This window comes from Nicotiana attenuata, chromosome 1, assembly GCF_001879085.1.
Source record: "Nicotiana attenuata strain UT chromosome 1, NIATTr2, whole genome shotgun sequence".
Classification (NCBI taxonomy): Eukaryota; Viridiplantae; Streptophyta; class Magnoliopsida; order Solanales; family Solanaceae; genus Nicotiana; species Nicotiana attenuata.
In genome coordinates, this window is record NC_031989.1 from 33,055,039 (window position 1) to 33,072,322 (window position 17,284).

Consider the following 17,284-nt stretch of genomic DNA (forward strand, 5'->3'; position numbering starts at 1 on the left):
TATAAAATTATATTTAAGTTGTATGATAACGTGATTGTAGATAAGTTGTATAATATATAATTAGTTGTATGAAATTTATTTTTACTATGTATAAATCATATACAAAATATACAAAAGACATATTGTTAAAATTTTGTATAAAATTTGTATGTTATTGTAATTGTATTTAACTGGGTAGAAATAATGTGTGAAAGCTGTAGATAATTTATAGATAAGTTGTTCGTGCTACTTCACATCATAAATAATTCTATTCTGTCAAAACTATTAACATAAACTTTTTCCATTTGTCTTTTCATTTTAATATGATACTTTTTATTGCAACGAGTACGAGTGGTTTATACTCGTACGTCACTCTTCTTCTGGTTTGAGGTAGAAGGTGGTGACAAGAATACCGCCCAGTCTGTATCTGAACTGCCAATTAGTTAGTTAATCTATTTTCTTTGTGTTCTGATTGGTCATTATCCTTTCATCACCAGTCTTGAAAAAAGGAAAGGGGTGTGAGGGGTTACTTGTAACCTGTAACATATTTTTCTGATTACATTCAGTTTTTAATGTATCAATGTGCAAATTCTTGGTTCTTTAAAAGTTCCCCAGATAAATAACGTGTTTTATGAAATAGCTTTTCTTTGTAGTTCTCATTATAAAAAAAACACCGTTTTCCAAAATTGAATCTCACAATATACAACTCGTTCAAGGATCGCCAACGTGTCAAGTAACTGCAATGCTAAAAGGAAATGAACCGGTGGAAATTTTGTTACGGAAAAACATTTTGTATTTTTCAAAAGATATTAAAAGAGAAGAAGAGAAAAAAAAAAAGGAGGTGTAACTAAATCCCTTGATTGAAGGCACAAATAAGGATTTGGGAGCCTTTAAGGTGCATTGTATATATTTTGTAAGCAAAACTTATTTATGCCGGGTAATTAACTAAACATGGACATTAAGGGTAATAAAGTTTCAAATAGTGTATATGAATGAAAAAATCCTTTTTAATAACCAAAAACTTGCATAACCCAGTGTGATAATGAAACTGTGGAAATTAGTAGCTCAGTTAGCTTAATTCAGCTGTACCTATAGCTATTTATGGTGTATTGTTCTAGAAGGTGCATTAGTAGGAATTAGAGCGAGTTAGTATATACATATGTACAGTACATTTTCTTTTTTTAGTTAATCAGAAAATGAGAGCGGTTATCTTTCCTTTCTCTCTCTCTCTCTTCTTCTTCCTTCTTAGCTGAAGCTCACAGCTTATCCATGGCAGATCTAGGGCTTGATTTTAACATGGTATCAGAGCCCGGCTCCAAGCGATTCTGATTCTCGAGCTCCAGCATCTCATCATTTCTTCTAAAACCTCTGTTTCTTCTCTTCTTCAACTGTTTTCCTAAAATTCGTTTTTCGAGTAAGAAATTCTCAGAAATTGTTCAATTTTCTGCTAAAATGGCGATTGATGCTACTGGTACAACTGCTGAATCATCACATGCAAACATTCAAACAATTGATTGCAATGATCCGCTGTATGTACATCCTTCAGATACACCAGGTATCTCACTTGTACCAGAATTACTAATTGGAATAGAAAACTATTCGGAATAGAGTAAATCTATGACAATGTCACTTTTGGTAAAGAATAAACTAGGTTTTATAGACGGAACCTGCACTAGGGCTCAGTATGAAAAAGATAACTTTAGGCTAAGGCAATGGGAAAGATGCAATGCAATAGTACAGTCATGGATTAGAAGCTCAGTGGTGCCAGAACTAAGGAGAGGAATTGTGTATTCCTCAGATGCACAAAAGGTATGGAAATCTATGAAGGATAGGTTTGATAAAGTAAATGCTACAAAAATCTATCACATGAATAAGGAAATAAGCTCCTTGACACAAGGAATCTCTAGTGTGTCTGTATATTTTTCTAGACTGAATGACCTATGGGATGAGTTTGAATCAATTATCCCATTTCCTAGGTGTGACTGTGAGAAATCCAGAGAGTCTGTAGTGTTTTTGCACCAGCAGAAATTTATGAAGTTTTTAATGGGGTTGAATGAGACTTATGCACCACAAAGGAGCCAAATCCTGATGATGCACCCTACACCAACACTGGACCATGCATACTCTATGATTGTTCAAGAGGAAAGTCAAAGGATGAGTGTTGGTTCTACTGCACAGAATGGAATTTTAGGAGGTGCACCTTTAGGGATGGAGAGTAGTGCACTAGTGACAGCAAATGCTTCTAATATGAGACCTAGAAGGAACACTATTTTGGCATGTGATTACTGCAAGATAAAGGGGCATACAAGGGACAATTGTTATAAACTCAGTGGATATCCACTAGGCTTTAAGTTCAACAACAGTAAAAGAAGAGGAATACATGACAACAATGGACCTATGGCTCATAATGTGAATGCAAGTGATGATGGTCAAAGTGCAGGAAAGGCATATGCAGTGCAAAATATTCCATCTGTTCCAACTGTGCAAGGATTCACTCCAGAGCAATATCAGCAGATCCTAAAACTATTGAGCAAGGAACCTGATCCAACAGAAGTTGCCAACATGGCAGGTAAGTCACCAACTGAACATAGCTGTTGGATTATTGATTCTGGTGCCTCAAATCATATAGTATCATCCTTGAATATCTTGTCAAAAGTTATCCAAATGCCTAAACCTAAGACACCCTCAGTTCACCTACCAAATGGTAATAGCACCAAAATCACCCACACTGGTTCCTGCAACTTGTTTAACTCAGAAACCATTCATAATGTTCTCTATGTCCCTGAATTCAAGTACAACTTGTTATCTATATCCAAATACACTAAAGAGTTAAATAGTGCTGTCCATTTTTATCCTGATTTTTGCATCTTTCAGGACCTTTACAGTGGCAAGGTGAAGGGGATTGGTAGACTCAAAGGAGGTCTTTACATCTTTAATCCTTCAGAACCTGCTACTGCTTCTTCCTCCTCCAAATGCATGACAGTTTCTCATCAACCAAGTTCAAGCTCCTTATGGCATCAAAGATTGGGACATGCCCCTATGGCAGTCTTACAGACTATATATGAGATAAATAAGTACTTGTCTAAGTCATCTGTTTGTAACTGTCCTGTTTGTCCTCTTTCTAGACAAGTTAGATTACCATTTCCTATCAGTACTTCTAAATTTACTTCTTCTTTTGATTTAGTTCATATGGATGTTTGGGGACCCTATAGAGTGTGTACCTACAATGGCTTCAAATACTTTCTAACTCTTGTTGATGACTATACTAGAATGACATGGGTGTTTCTTTTAAGACTCAAGAGTGATGTATATGTTGTTTGAAAGACTTCCTTCAGCTTATAGAAAATCAATTTAAAACCATTGTCAAATGTGTCAGATCAGACAATGGACATGAATTTTTTAACTCTCTTTGTTTCAATCTTTTCAAGTCCAAAGGCATAATTCATCAAAGCAGATGTGTTCACACTCAACAACAAAATGGAGTTGTGGAAAGAAAACACAGACACCTTCTTGAAATAGGAAGAGCCTTGAGATTCCAAGCAAACATACCCTTAAAATTCTGGGGTGATTGTATCCTAACAGCAACATATATCATAAATAGGCTGCCTAGTTCTGTTCTACAAGGAAAATCTCCTTATGAGATGTTTCATGGGCAACCACCTTCTTTTGCTCACATGAGAACCTTGGGTTGTCTTTGCTATGCCACTAAAACTGACTTTCATGATAAGTTCAACCCCAAATCAACACCTGGGGTCTTTATGGGCTATGCACCAACACAAAAGGGATATAAGGTGTACGATATTGCTGCTGACAAATTCATAATTAGCAGGGATGTGGTTTTTAAGGAAGACATGTTCCCCCTTAAACTTCCTAAACACAAATTCCTAGTGACTTCTGATCCTATTCCCAATCACTCTGATTCAGATATATTTCCATCCTCAAATACACCACCAGCATCCTCTACTACTAATGAGACAGAAGTTCCTGTCCCTGATCTTCCAAATGATTTCACAGACTCACATAATCCTCCTCCTGTTCCTCCTGCTGATATCCCTATTGATCCCACTCACTCATCTTCCTTTGCTCCTCATTTGCCCTCAGAATTGACATCTAACACTCCTGGTGCACCAAGCTCACAAATTAGAAAGTCAACTAGGGTCTCCAAACCTCCCATCTGGCTAACTGATTATATTCATCCTCCCCTTACTTCTACTTCTACTTCTGCTTCTGCTTCATCACTTTACCCTATACACCATTTCATTTCCTATTCTCACCTTTCCTCTCCATTTCAGGCCTTCCTAGCTTCTTTTTCTTCTGATCTTAAACCAACATCTTTCTCTCAAGCTATCAATGATGGCATGTGGATTAAGGCCATGAAACTTGAGATTGAGGCATTAGAACAAAACAACACTTGGGAGGTTATGACTTTGCCTCCTGGAAAAGTTCCTATAGGGTGTAAATGGGTTTACAAGATTAAATATAATGCAGATGGCACAGTAGAAAGATTTAAGGCCAGATTAGTGGCCAAGGGATACACTCAACAAGAAGGAATTGACTTTCATGATACATTCTCTCCTGTAGCCAACAGAACTGTTATTGCAGTTGTTGCACTTAAACACTAGCCACTTTTTCAAATAGATGTTCACAATGCATTCCTAAATGGTGACTTACATGAAGAAGTCTACATGACTATGCCTCAGGGATTTGGTAGCCAGGGGTAGCACAGGGTATGTAGACTACTCAAATCCCTCTATGGCTTGAAACAAGCCTCTAGGTAATGGAATTTGAAACTGACACAAGCCCTTCTAAACTCTGGTTTCCATCAAAGTAAGCATGACTACTCTTTGTTTACTGAAACAACTAATGGAAAATGTGTTCTCATACTTGTCTATTTAGATGATTTGCTCATTACAGGTAATGACCTTAAGGAGATTGAAGCATAAAAACATCTTTACATCAGAACTTCAAACTAAAGGATCTTGGAGAATTGAGATATTTTCTAGGAATTGAAATTGCCAGGTCATCAGAAGGCATCTTCATGTCCCAAAGGAAATATGCTTTGGAAATGATTTCAGAAGCAAGACTCTCAGGGTCAAAGCCCAAGAAGACCCCAATGGAACAGAATTTGAAACTTACAAGTGTAGAGTTTGATTAGATTGTAAAGGAGAACACTGATGACAGCATTTTGGAAGACAGAAGTACCTTTCAAAGTTTAGTTGGAAAACTTTTATATTTGACAATCACAAGACCTGACATATGCATATTCTGTGCAGAGTCTGAGCCAGTTTATGCATGCTCCAAAGAAGTCTCATTATGAAGCTGCACTACATGTTGTGAAGTATATTAAGGATCAACCAGGACTGGGACTTCTAATGTCCAGCAAAAGTACAGAAAAGGTTCAAGGTTATTGTGACTCAGATTGGGAAGCATGTCCTATGTCCAGGAAATCAGTGACAGGATTTTGTGTCAAACTAGGGAATTCTCCTATTTCATGGAAGGCAAAGAAGCAGTCTACTATCTCAAGGAGCTCAGCTGAGGCTGAGTACATGAGTATGGCTCATATAGTGGCAGAGTTGACATGGTTGAGGGGCTTGCTAAAGGAACTAACAGTTGACATTAAAGAACCTATGAAATTGTTTTGTGATAACAAAGCTGCCTTACAGATAGCTGCAAATCCCAGCTATCATGAAAGAACCAAACACATAGAAATTGATTGCCACTTTATAAGGGTAAAAATTCAAGAGGGACTAATCAAGACTGAACACATAGGGAGCAATGATCAACCAGCAGACATCTTGACAAAAGCTTTGGGACATCAACAAAATGCTTTTCTAGTTTCCAAGTTGGGAATGAAAAACATTTTCCATCCTCAACTTGAGGGGGAGTGTGGAAATTAGTAGCTCAGTTAGCTTAATTCAGTTGTACCTATAGCTATTTATGGTGTATTGTTCTAGAAGGTGCATTAGTAGGAATTACAGTGAGTTAGTATATACATATGTACAGTACATTTTCTTTTTTTAGTTAATCAGAAAATGAGAGCGGTTATCTCTCCCTTCTCTCTCTATCTTCTTCTTCCTTCTTAGCTGAAGATCACAGCTTATCCATGGCAGATCTAGGGCTTGATTTTAACAGAAACAATCCAGTAATCTACAATATGCGTGAAAGATTCAAAGTTCCTTTGGGTAGAGTTAGAGCAATTGTCATTTGTGCTTTGTCTATTGGAGCCTAGCCAATAAGGTAGCAGGCAGTCAAAATAAGAATATTAGGAAATCGATAAGTCAATTTCTAATGCTGAAGTAACTAATGATATCAACAACAATGATAAACCCAGTGTAATCTCATATGTGGAGTTTGGAAGGGTAGTGTATATGGAGACCTTATTCCTACCTTATAAAGGTAGAGAGAACTTGTTTCCGATAGACAGTCGGCTCAAGAAATAGTAAAAATAAAGCAACAAATAATAGTAACAATAATGTAATAGGGTAATAGAAGCGAATGATACAACATATAATAATAAAGAACCAGGAATGAAAAATACAAGAATAGTACTAGTACTACTGATAAATCTAGGAGTAACTCACTGCTCTCTGTCAACCTTCAACTCTAGTCCTCGACCTCCACACCTTCCTACCATGGGTCATGTCCTCGGTAAGCTGAAGCAATGACATGCCATGCCTAATCACCTCTCCCCAGTACTTCTTTGGCAGACCACTACCCTTTCTCAGACCCGTCATGGTTGTCGCGTCCCGTTTTCTCGCGAGAGCGGGTTTCGTCATGTGACAACTCTTTTTAAGGAAGGGTTAAAAAGAGAAGAGTCGCCACCTAACAATTTTTAAGGTGCGTTATGACACCTATTTGCAATGACTCAGGTTTAACTAGTTTGCCTCACCAAAGATCGGGTAAGGGCTCGAAATTACCTTGAAGAGAAGGTGTTAGGCACTCTTCGAGGTCCACAACTGTGGGTCCGGCCGAACTTGAATTTTATGGATTAGTCAAATAAATAGAGAGAGAGAGAGCACAAAGTTTGGAAATTTTATTATTATAAAAGATTTTGAGTAAATGAATACAAACACTTGATAGGGTAAAAGGGAAATAAGATTGGGGGTCCTAAGTTTTTTAGCCTAAAGGATCACCCCGTGCAACATAAATAATACTTCGTAACTCCCTCGAAATGGGGTGTTACTCATATTATTCAGCGGGCACAGACTATCATCTCCTGCTACACGATTACTATCTTTAAGTTGTTACCTAAAGCGCACTAGTTCAATTATAAGTCGTACCTTATGCGTGCACTATACATCCCATGCCTATGGTCCAGGAGGCGTTGGACCTCTATTTTGGGTGGTTCTAAACTTTACTTAGGCTACTCAGAAAATGTCAAAAACTAGGCGACATACAAAACATATTGGACTTCACGTACGAAGCAATCAAAGGCTCAAATTAACCTCCACAATTAAACAACAAATGCACGCGAAAAACAGATTTTCATGTTAGGCAGTTAAAAAATAATGAACTTAAATCCTTATAGACATGATTTCTAGGTGACCTTGGATTCAAATGCACAAATATAACATTACTGCCTTTAGTGGCTTAGACGAGGAGGCAGTAGACCATTTGCCGTTAATCGTGGTTTTAAATACCAGTTTGTAGAAAAGTGACATTGTCCTATGGGCATGATATCTAATAGTGACATAGTTAAATAAATGGAGATAATTCTGGGAACCCAGCCTTGACAAGGGGATAAACAATGTTAAGCGAGTGACAGTATCCTATAGGTAGGATCCCTAGCAATTGACAAATCGAATTTTGATTTTATAACCCATTACATTTATTAACATGTTATCTAGGCAGAGCAATATGATAACCATAGCAGTAGATGATTGATTAATTAAGGTCCTATAGACATGATTTCTAGGTGAAAATCAATCGAACATAAACTAGTGAGATCATATAGGCATGGTATCTAATGAATATACTATAGTCATACAAATCAAAAGAAAGTTCATTGGAATTTATTTCCTGCATGTTGTCTAGTAGCACATAACAGTAGAATAAATAGAGTGTTTGCACCCATGCTTTGATGGTGGACAAGTTATGTGTGTGTGAGTTTCCTAAAGGCATGGTTTCTACTAGTGGAAGTTAAACGGCATATACAGCAAGTCAAGTAAATCACATAAATCCTATGTGCATGTTTTCTACCTTGCATATTAATATTAGAATCTACCTGTTCCCCTATTACTAACACCGCAATCGTTTATACGAAGATATTATTACAGACCCAAGTTAATAAGTAAAGTAGTAATATTACATTATAATAAACAGGCCTATAGCAAGCCCCAAATAAAACAACTAAATACCCAGCCTTGCTGGGCCTTCAATACTTCTGACATAGTGTACTTAAGCCTTCAACAAAGAATCACACGATCACAGACCCATAGGGAAGTCCAGACCCCTTTTAATGAACCACAGCACCAAGTGTTGCACCACTTGGAACAACCAGTATAAAACACAATACATGATAGGGAAATAGAGTATTAGGGACAGTTTTGGAGGTTGAGAAAATGACTAGAACATAGCCCCTAGTGTGTCAGAGTTCACAAGGGCCTCAATTGGACCCCAAGCAGTGCTCACAGTAGGGAGGCCAACAATAGAACCTAGATAGCCTTGGCTTTCAGCCGGCTAAGAATAGGAATTTAGAATGTCAAGATAATCGGCAAGAAGGGTAGATAGAGATTACTGAATTGAGCATAGAACACAATGGTCAAGCAAGCCAGTAAGTTTAGCAAGGTTCACATAGTGAAATATCACTAAACAAACATCATAGGAATTAGGAGAAGAAACAAGTTTGCAAGCATACATAGGTTGCACAAGTGGACATCTAAAGGTCTAAAGTAAGTTAAGTCTAACCTAATACCATATTAATCAACACTTGAACACAATGTAGGGATAACATGTTGATAACCACAGAAAGGGGAGAACAACAGATGAATCAAGGTATACTGGAAAACATGTTAGCATAAGAGTCCTAGAAAATAGAGTGTTTGTCTTTTAGAAATCCAGGATAGTATGAAACAAGTATAAAAACAGACTTTAGGGCAGTATTAAAGAGCATTCCAATATACACATGACTTAGTACCAAAAAGGGATCATTCGAGAAAAAAAAGGGTTTCCATAGAGTTAGGGCAATATCAAAACATAATATGCAGAAATTGGCAACTTAACCACAATAGTCAGACTCATATTGGAGTGGACTGCAATTGAAGTCCAAAATTAAACAGGTTAAGATGTTACGGGGTACAGAACCAATCTCAGGAGATAAGAGATCACACAGTGCAGGTCATGGTGAAGCATAACACAAACAATAGGCTACTTTCATGCGTGCAACTAACACAGAAAGACATTGAAATTGAACATTATCATAATTGAATCATGCTCATACAAGTTCAAATACGTATGCAGAAAGAAGGAAAGAAATTAAGCATTTTAAGGGTTTAAACACTAACCAGTAGCAAAATCAAAAGAGTGAAGAATGTAATAGCGAAAACCCCAAATCCCCGATGCTTCAGAGTTCACAAGAGCCTCGAGAATGGGCTTCAAGAAGTGCTTGCACCGGAGGAGGTTGTTCAACAATTTAGAGAGTGTTCGAGTGTGCCAGTGAGTGAGTAAGAGAGTAGAGTAGTGAAAACAATAGCAAGGATTCGAAGATTCAAATCTTGTTAAGGGGAATTCATGAGAGGGGTTTATATAGTAGCATATTTCATACATAAAATAGGAAACACGGTAACAATTAAACACAGAATAAGAAAAAATATGCCAGAATCAATTAGAATCAATTTTAGGAAAAATAGCACATAGAATAAGGAAGTTCAGTAAATTAAACAAAGAATAAGAAAAAATAACATGCAAGAATCAAATAGCACTCAAAATAAGGGGAATAGGCTGAATAGAGAATAAGGAAAAATAGCATATGAAAATCAATTAGAGTCAGTCTTAGGGCAAACAAAAAATAAAAAATAGGGAAATATAGTGGGTTAAACAAAATAAGGAAAATATCAGTCAAACACAAGAAAGGGAAGAATATCAATCGAAAATCAGTAAAGAATAAGGGAAAATCTCAAACCCTAGTTGAGATTGGCGACTTGAATCGGACCAAAATGCAAGAACCATTCAATATAACATGTATAGAGATGAAAGATCGTCCAGATCTTCACAGAATCAAAGTAACTCAGCCTGTTCTTGAGAAGTAGTACTTGCCAAAAATAGGGCAAGAACTAAGTGATACCATAAACAAGCGTATAATGATAGAGTATCACGAAATAGGTAATTGAATCATGGATTGATTCCATGTTTGAGCCGGAATCGGAGAGGGTTAGGGGTTACGGCGGCTAGGGTTTGACGGAATGAAGAGAGCGTGTAAGGGCGGCTGGAAAGGAAAATGGTCCCTAGGGTTTTGGGGTAGGGATATAAGGAGAGGTGGGGAAATTTTGTGAGTCGTTGATCACTTTTGATCAACGGTTGGGATTTGAGAAGAGTTGGGGTCGGGTTTTGGACTGGGTTGGGAATTAGGGGTTGTCTAGATTTGGGCTTGGGGTAATTGGGCTAAGGTTTGGGGTAATTGGGCTGAGGTCTGGGTAGTTTAGGTTCGAAAATAGGTAAGAAGTTAGGCTACTATCTAAATACCCCAAAAATTATCAAAATAATTTATAAAAATGCTTAATAAATGAGTGAAAATACATTTATGCACTGACATACTTAAAATAATGACTTTGTATTATAAAAATATAAATTTGCTAATAATATAGAATAAAGAGCCTTTATGTATGAATATAGGCGATTGTTGAAATTAGATAAATAGCTTAAAAAATGCTGATGCAATTATAGAAATAGAATAAAAATATTTGAAACATATATTATAGGTGCAAAATAATTATTTTAGGAAACTAAGTTATCACAAAATAATTTAAAGGATAATTACTGGATATTTAAATATAAAAAAATTAATTTTAAAGCTCTAAAAAATATGGGAAAATTATAGAAAATGTTTGTATAGGTTTGTAAACTAAATGATGATGCAAATTGATGTTTTGATAGTATATATACTATTTGAGAAAATATGAGGGCAAAATTGGGTATCAACAATGGTTAACCTCTCACACCTTTTAACTGGGGCATCGATGTCTCTCATCTTCACATGTCCGAACTATATCAGCCTTGATTCCCCCAACTTGTCCTCCAGAAAGGCCACTCTCACCTCGTTCCTAATATCTTCATTCCTAATCTTGTACTACTAAAAATAGAGGGAAAACCGACCGATGTTGGTCAGTAATTGGAAAAAATCGATCGAAAAACGACCGATTCATGGCGGTCGGTAATCGTGTGGTCGGTAGAGCCAACCAACCGACTTCGGTCGGTAGTTTTTGACTGATTTCGGTCGGTCAATTAAATTTCACAAACGACCCAAAAAAGAAAAAATCAGCCGAAAAAACGACTGAAACTGGTCGGTATTTTTAATTATATAATTTAAAATTGCACTGTCTGAGAATCAAACCTGGTCTATACTGTGGCAGGTTACTATTCTACCACTAGATCATTGTTGCATTTTGGTTTAAGATTTTATTTATACTTTTTAATTGTATTTTCGCGCGAAAACAACAGATCTATTTTGGTCGCTTTTATTTAAAAAATAAAATTATCGATCAAAATCAGTTGGTTTTATAAACTTACCGACCGAAATAACCGGCCAATTTTTTTTGAATATTAATTTTAATTTATTTTAAATGAAAAATCGATCAAAGTTGGTCGGTTTCTTGAAAAATAAATTTAGGGGGATGCGAAAATATTTTCCCACATTTTTTCCCTTAAAAACCACCGAAGTTGGTCGGTTTCGTAAAAAAAAATTGAAAAATAAAATATTTTGAAAAACCGACCAAAGTCGGTCGGTCAGCCGCGGTCAGTTTTTGCTGAATTTCTAGTAGTGTTGTCTTTCTTGATATGACCACACATTCATTTCAACGTCATCATTACAGCTACTTTATTGTCTTGACGGGCCAACACTCAGCCCCATACAGCATTGTCAGTCTACCCACCACTTTATAGAACTTACCTTTAAGTCTTGGTGGCATATTCTTATCACACAAAACCCCAGAATCGAGCCTCCATCTCATCCACCCCGCTCCAATACGATGAGTAACATCCTCGTCAATCTCCTTATTGCCTTGGATTATAGACCCAAGATTCTTGAAACTATCTCTTTTGGGGATGACTTGAGTATTAGTCTTCACTTCTACTTTTGCTTCATGCATCCCATTGCTGAACTTGCACTCCAAGTACTCTGTTTTCGACTGATTCAACTTGAAACCTTTAGACTCCAGCGCCTGTCTCCAAACTTCCAACCTAGTACTAACTCCGTCTTGCGCCTCGTCAATCAGTACTATGTCATCATCCAATAGCATACACCATGGCACCTTCCCTTGTATGTGTCAAGTCAGCACATTCAACGCTTGGGCAAAAAAAGGGGCTAAAAGCCGATGCCTTATGTAACCCCATCTCCACTGGGAAATGTTTTGAGTTTCCCCGCGCAATACTCACCGGAGTCTTAGCTCCCTCGTACATGTCCTTATTCACCCTAATGTACGCTATCTGAACACTGCTAACCTCCAAACATCTCCACAGAACCTCCCTCGGGATTTTGTCATAGGCTTTCTCTAGGTCAATAAACACCACATGCAAGTCCTTTTTCCTCTCCTTATACTGATCCACCAATCTCCTCACAAGGTGAATGGCTTCTATAGTTGACTGTCCCGGCATAAATTCGAGTTGGTTCTCGAAAATAGATACACTTCTTCTCACTCTCATATCCACTATCCTCTCTCGAACTTTTATAGTATGACTCAGTAAGTAATTAGTGATATGTGAATAAAATTGTAGTGACGATAAATAAACACGTAATGGGCAATTGATAAAAGCTTACAAAACTGGACATTTACCCTTAAAATCGGATAATAATTAAACTTATAAGTGGCTCAAGGATATGTAATTTCACCTAGCACCAAAAATTAATAAATGCGATGATTAATAGTAGAAATAAACAACAAAGTAAAGCAAACTAGTATCGAAATGCAATTCAGCCCTCGTATTAGGTCGCCCTCAAACTGAGTGAGTGACAGTATAATTATGAAATAAACTGATGAACAAGAGAGTATGAGAGAAAAAGAGTATTGTATTGCTTTGATATGCGTGAATGTAACATAATTACAAATGGTTAAGACCCTCTTTATACAGTAGAGAAAATCCTATTTACGGCATAATTCTAATTACAGAAGGAAATCCCATGGTTAGCTAAATAATCGTCCTTGATTTGATCTGTTCTGAGATTTCCGCCGTGATTCTCGACTAGTCACGGATATCTCGCCTTTTCGTTATTATGTTATCTTCGGTCTCGCTCGATGTCTATTGTCACGACCCAAACCGACGGGCCGCGACGGGCATTCAGTGCCCTTACTCAACTGAATACCAACGTAACGTATCTTTCTCATTACATCAACATGGGTAAATGGGCTAGAAGGGCCGTATGGGTAACAAGAATAAAACATGAGAAAACACTCGACATAAAACGACCCAACCTGATATATTGACTTATACATATGACGTACGGGCCTATAAGGCCAAAATAATTACTCGTACACTGAACATAGGCCGACAAGGCCATACAATCTTTCATATACATGACATATGTCTACAAGCCTCTAAGAGTACATAAACGTCATAAGGCCGGGATAGGGCCCCGACATACTAATCAATACATGTTTAAATCATACTAACCAAATAAGCAACTCCGGAGCAAATGGAGCGCACCAACATCTTTCGCTGAGCTGATAGACTACTTGGAGGACTCTCAACCTGTCTATCGAGACCTTCAGGCATGAAACGTAGCATCCCCAGGCAAAATGGATGTCAATACAAATAATGTACCGAGTATGTAAGGAAAGAAAATCAGTAAACAATAAACATGAGAAAAACATGGAGTAAAAGACTCAACATGTATATCTGAATATCCCTATAAATCATTTAATATTATAATGTCATGCATATGCGTATAAATGTCATACCATGCATGGGTATATACGTTCATAACATCATCAAGCCTCTGAGGGCGTCCCATCATATCATCTCGGCCACTGTGGGCAAATCATCAATGTATACCAGCTGATCAGGTGGTGGTGCGTATATAACGCCGTAACCTTTTCCCATATCCCATATACATATATATACATATATACGCGTACATACGACATCTGGTCACGGGTCAATGTAAATGAATGCAATGCATGAGAAGTACGTTAATAAATCTTTTGGAGTATCATAAGACCATTATGCCTCTGATTAATATCATGAAATAAACTTTTTCAACTTACGTATTTTCTAAGACCCATGAACAGAAGATGTAATAATAAGACACATGGGAATTCATGAACATAGGCATCTCTAGCATTTCTATGAATAGAGTCATTTATGAAAGTTGTGCATTTGCCCGTTTTGTTTGTATCGTATGGATCATGCCAAAAGAAAAGAATGGATAGCCTTAACATACCTGAGTCGATTCTCTTGACAAACCCTTCTAACATACGTTAATTGCGATAAAACACGTGACGACAATATCGGAGTAGGGAAAATCCGTATGATATTCTTGAGAAAGATTACATCGTACTCCCTTATAATTGCAAAAATCTCACTTTGATTTGAATTGCTGAAGGTCTTGCATTGCTTATATGATATATGCAGATGCATATTATATGACTCTAAGAAACATGATGAGACTCTCAAGAGTCATGAGACTTAATTTTGAGATATCTTATATAAGGATGTGGGCCCCACTTTATGTGGTGGCTTAACCACATATCCTTAATCTTTAGTTTTTCCACCTACTCAATAAAGACTTAAGAGTCCTACATATATTGGGGTGGCTTGATGCCACGTTGATGTTTACCCATTCTTAACCAATTAACCACCAAAACCTTAATTAATTGTTAATCTCCCACTAAAATCAATAATTACCCGATTATCCACATAATTAAGAATTATCTTAAATTACTTAAAATATACTCACTTTTAACACACCTTATACACCTTACTATCATGGTCATGTGGTACCTTGTATGGCACTAGTCCATAAATACCGGGTATTATAGCTCGGACCATATTTTATCCCAAAATGTCAAACTTCGACGAAATTCATTTTTATCGATTTGCTTACCCTCTCACCTTCACGAATTTACTCATCGCTTGTTGAAATAGCATAATGCTTATAACCTTAAAATAATCTCATTCCCAAACTTACATCGATTAACTTACAACGAAACTTCAACATGCGAAAATGCGGGATGTAACATCTCATTTATGAGCTTATATCAATTTACTTATGGCGTATCTTCACGTACGAATACATGGGGTGTAGCATCTATCCTGTTCGACCTCGATCATTACTGATCTCGATCTCAACAAGTACCTCGAGTCCCAAGCTCGGTACTTTATCCTCATGCCTCGGTCTGATATGCTATGGGGCTGATCCTCGATCCATCCCCCTTGTCTCGGTTAATCAGTAAAGTCGGGTGGGCCCGGTTTTAAACGTATATAGATAGTCCCCTCATTTTTTAGAATGTAATGACAGGAAACGAATTGAATTTACGAACCGATCCTTGGTTTATCATTATGTAAGCATTGTGACGTAAGCGGTAGAGGTGATCGAACGTCCCATCGGTTCAATTTTCCAGGCATTTAAGGCGCGTCAGTTGTCGGTCAGCCACTAGCAACTTTGAACCGTCGCCGTGAAACCCATATATAGGCCTCTTTCCTATTCTTTCAAACTTTACTTTAATCTCTTCTGCTATAATTTTCTAAGCTCTTTGCATTCTTCAAGTTCTTCTTCTGCAAACCCTCAAGTTTCGTCGCTAGCCTCTTCTTAAAACGCCATATATCCTAACCCTTGTTCTTCCTCATTCTCAAAAATGGCTAAGATCTCTAAAATTTTTCCCCACAAAGAAACTGCCTCTTCATCACAATCTGCCGGCGCCGGCGCCGCGGTGGAACTTCCCCTTGCAGACTTCGTTCCGATGAAGTGTGTCACTGCTGCCAATTTCAAGGTGGAGAATACACCCCCGACACCGGGTCGATGTGAACCAATGTCGAGGTACATGTGTACAATCACCGAACGTCTTCTCGAGAAGGTGAAAGAGGAGTGCAACTGGGTAGGCAAGGATGTAGTAGTGCCTAGCCCTGAAGAATCTATCACAACTTATAAGGAGGGATATCTGAATGTCTATACCTACCCCTTCACGATAAGTCCTTTAGACCCTACCATTGTTGCCTTTTGCAAGAGGTACGATATCACTCTGGGCCAAATCCACCCGTCATTTTGGAGGATCATGATCCTCCTTCGATTCTTTGTAAGCAAGATCGAGGGGCACCCTTTTACCCTCGATTACCTCATGTACCTCTACGCCCCCCGGCTTTATCGTGGAGGCATGATCAAGCTCCACCGCCGAGTTAACAAACCACCGTTCTCAAGTAGGTTGGGTGGGCAGATTTGTCCGAATAAAGACTTTGGATCTAATTCCTGCCAAAGACATGCCGTTCCTTGAAAAGTGGAACATGAAACGTAAGTACCGCTCTGCCTTTGAATATTCATTTTTTCCAGAACATTGTTGAAAGAGGAGAGCCGGTCTTGCACACTAAGTTATGAGTGAACCTAGGCTCTTCAAGACCAGCCTTTCACTCCTAAGAAGTGGGAATAGGAGTCAATCTTACTTTTTGTCTTCCCCTCATCTTAATTTTTGTGTTGCATCCATGGCTGTTGTACCGAAAGTGATCCCCGACCTGAGGCAATGGGTCGAGGTATCGGTGTCACAAAAAACTTATTCCGAGCGAGCTTGGATGGAGTTGTCAAGGGGCTGATGGGAGGCCCGTAACCATGGTAAATTTCTTTCCTTGGAAAGGTTTTCAGCCGGGCTTTGTTATTATACTTACTCGTCTTTTTCATTTTGTAGGCCTTGGGAAGGACGTGCCAATAAGGCCCCCTCTGCTGAAGAAGAGGCACTCATTTCCCCGTCAGCCCCGAAGTAGGGCAAAGAGAAGAAAAGAAAGGAGGTTCCAAGTTCCCCAAGCCCGAAAAAGAAAAGGCCGGCCAGAAGGCCCCGTAAGCCTAAGGGGAATGTTATCCACGTAAATCTGGAATCCGCTCACCAATTATTGGATGAGACCGAGGATAAAGACGTAGAAGAAAAAGACTCCGGGTTGGTGTCTCGGGTGC

General features: G+C 38.0%; 3 protein-coding genes across 3 annotated transcripts; 2 read left to right on the top strand and 1 right to left on the bottom strand.

Annotated features, from left to right (window-relative positions):
• On the top strand, positions 1,432-4,601 carry LOC109234701. Its single transcript, XM_019400768.1, has 3 exons — positions 1,432-1,534; positions 1,631-3,130; positions 3,562-4,601. The coding sequence occupies exons 1-3, from the start codon at positions 1,432-1,434 to the stop codon at positions 4,599-4,601; spliced, it is 2,643 nt and encodes an 880-aa protein (XP_019256313.1).
• LOC109234707 (uncharacterized mitochondrial protein AtMg00810-like) lies at positions 4,757-5,876 on the top strand. The gene is made up of 3 exons (XM_019400775.1): positions 4,757-4,806; positions 4,999-5,119; positions 5,253-5,876. The coding sequence occupies exons 1-3, from the start codon at positions 4,757-4,759 to the stop codon at positions 5,874-5,876; spliced, it is 795 nt and encodes a 264-aa protein (XP_019256320.1).
• On the bottom strand, positions 12,006-12,786 carry LOC109234715. Its single transcript, XM_019400781.1, has 2 exons — positions 12,568-12,786; positions 12,006-12,443 (listed from the first exon to the last, which is right to left on the bottom strand). The coding sequence occupies exons 1-2, from the start codon at positions 12,784-12,786 to the stop codon at positions 12,006-12,008; spliced, it is 657 nt and encodes a 218-aa protein (XP_019256326.1).

Bases quoted from the DNA above. Each gene is read 5' to 3' on its own strand.
- LOC109234707 (XM_019400775.1), top strand. From the start codon at position 4,757: ATGGAATTTGAAACTGACACAAGCCCTTCTAAACTCTGGTTTCCATCA. The intron at 4,807-4,998 runs GTAAGCATGACT...TGAAATTGCCAG, and splicing joins AAACTCTGGTTTCCATCAAA to GTCATCAGAAGGCATCTTCA. The intron at 5,120-5,252 runs GTAGAGTTTGAT...TATTCTGTGCAG, and splicing joins AGAATTTGAAACTTACAAGT to AGTCTGAGCCAGTTTATGCA.
- LOC109234715 (XM_019400781.1), bottom strand. From the start codon at position 12,786: ATGCCGGGACAGTCAACTATAGAAGCCATTCACCTTGTGAGGAGATTG. The intron at 12,444-12,567 runs GTGAGTATTGCG...ATACAAGGGAAG, and splicing joins ACGAGGGAGCTAAGACTCCG to GTGCCATGGTGTATGCTATT.
- LOC109234701 (XM_019400768.1), top strand. From the start codon at position 1,432: ATGGCGATTGATGCTACTGGTACAACTGCTGAATCATCACATGCAAAC. The intron at 1,535-1,630 runs GTATCTCACTTG...AGAATAAACTAG, and splicing joins ACATCCTTCAGATACACCAG to GTTTTATAGACGGAACCTGC. The intron at 3,131-3,561 runs GTACTTCTAAAT...GTATCCTAACAG, and splicing joins TAGATTACCATTTCCTATCA to CAACATATATCATAAATAGG.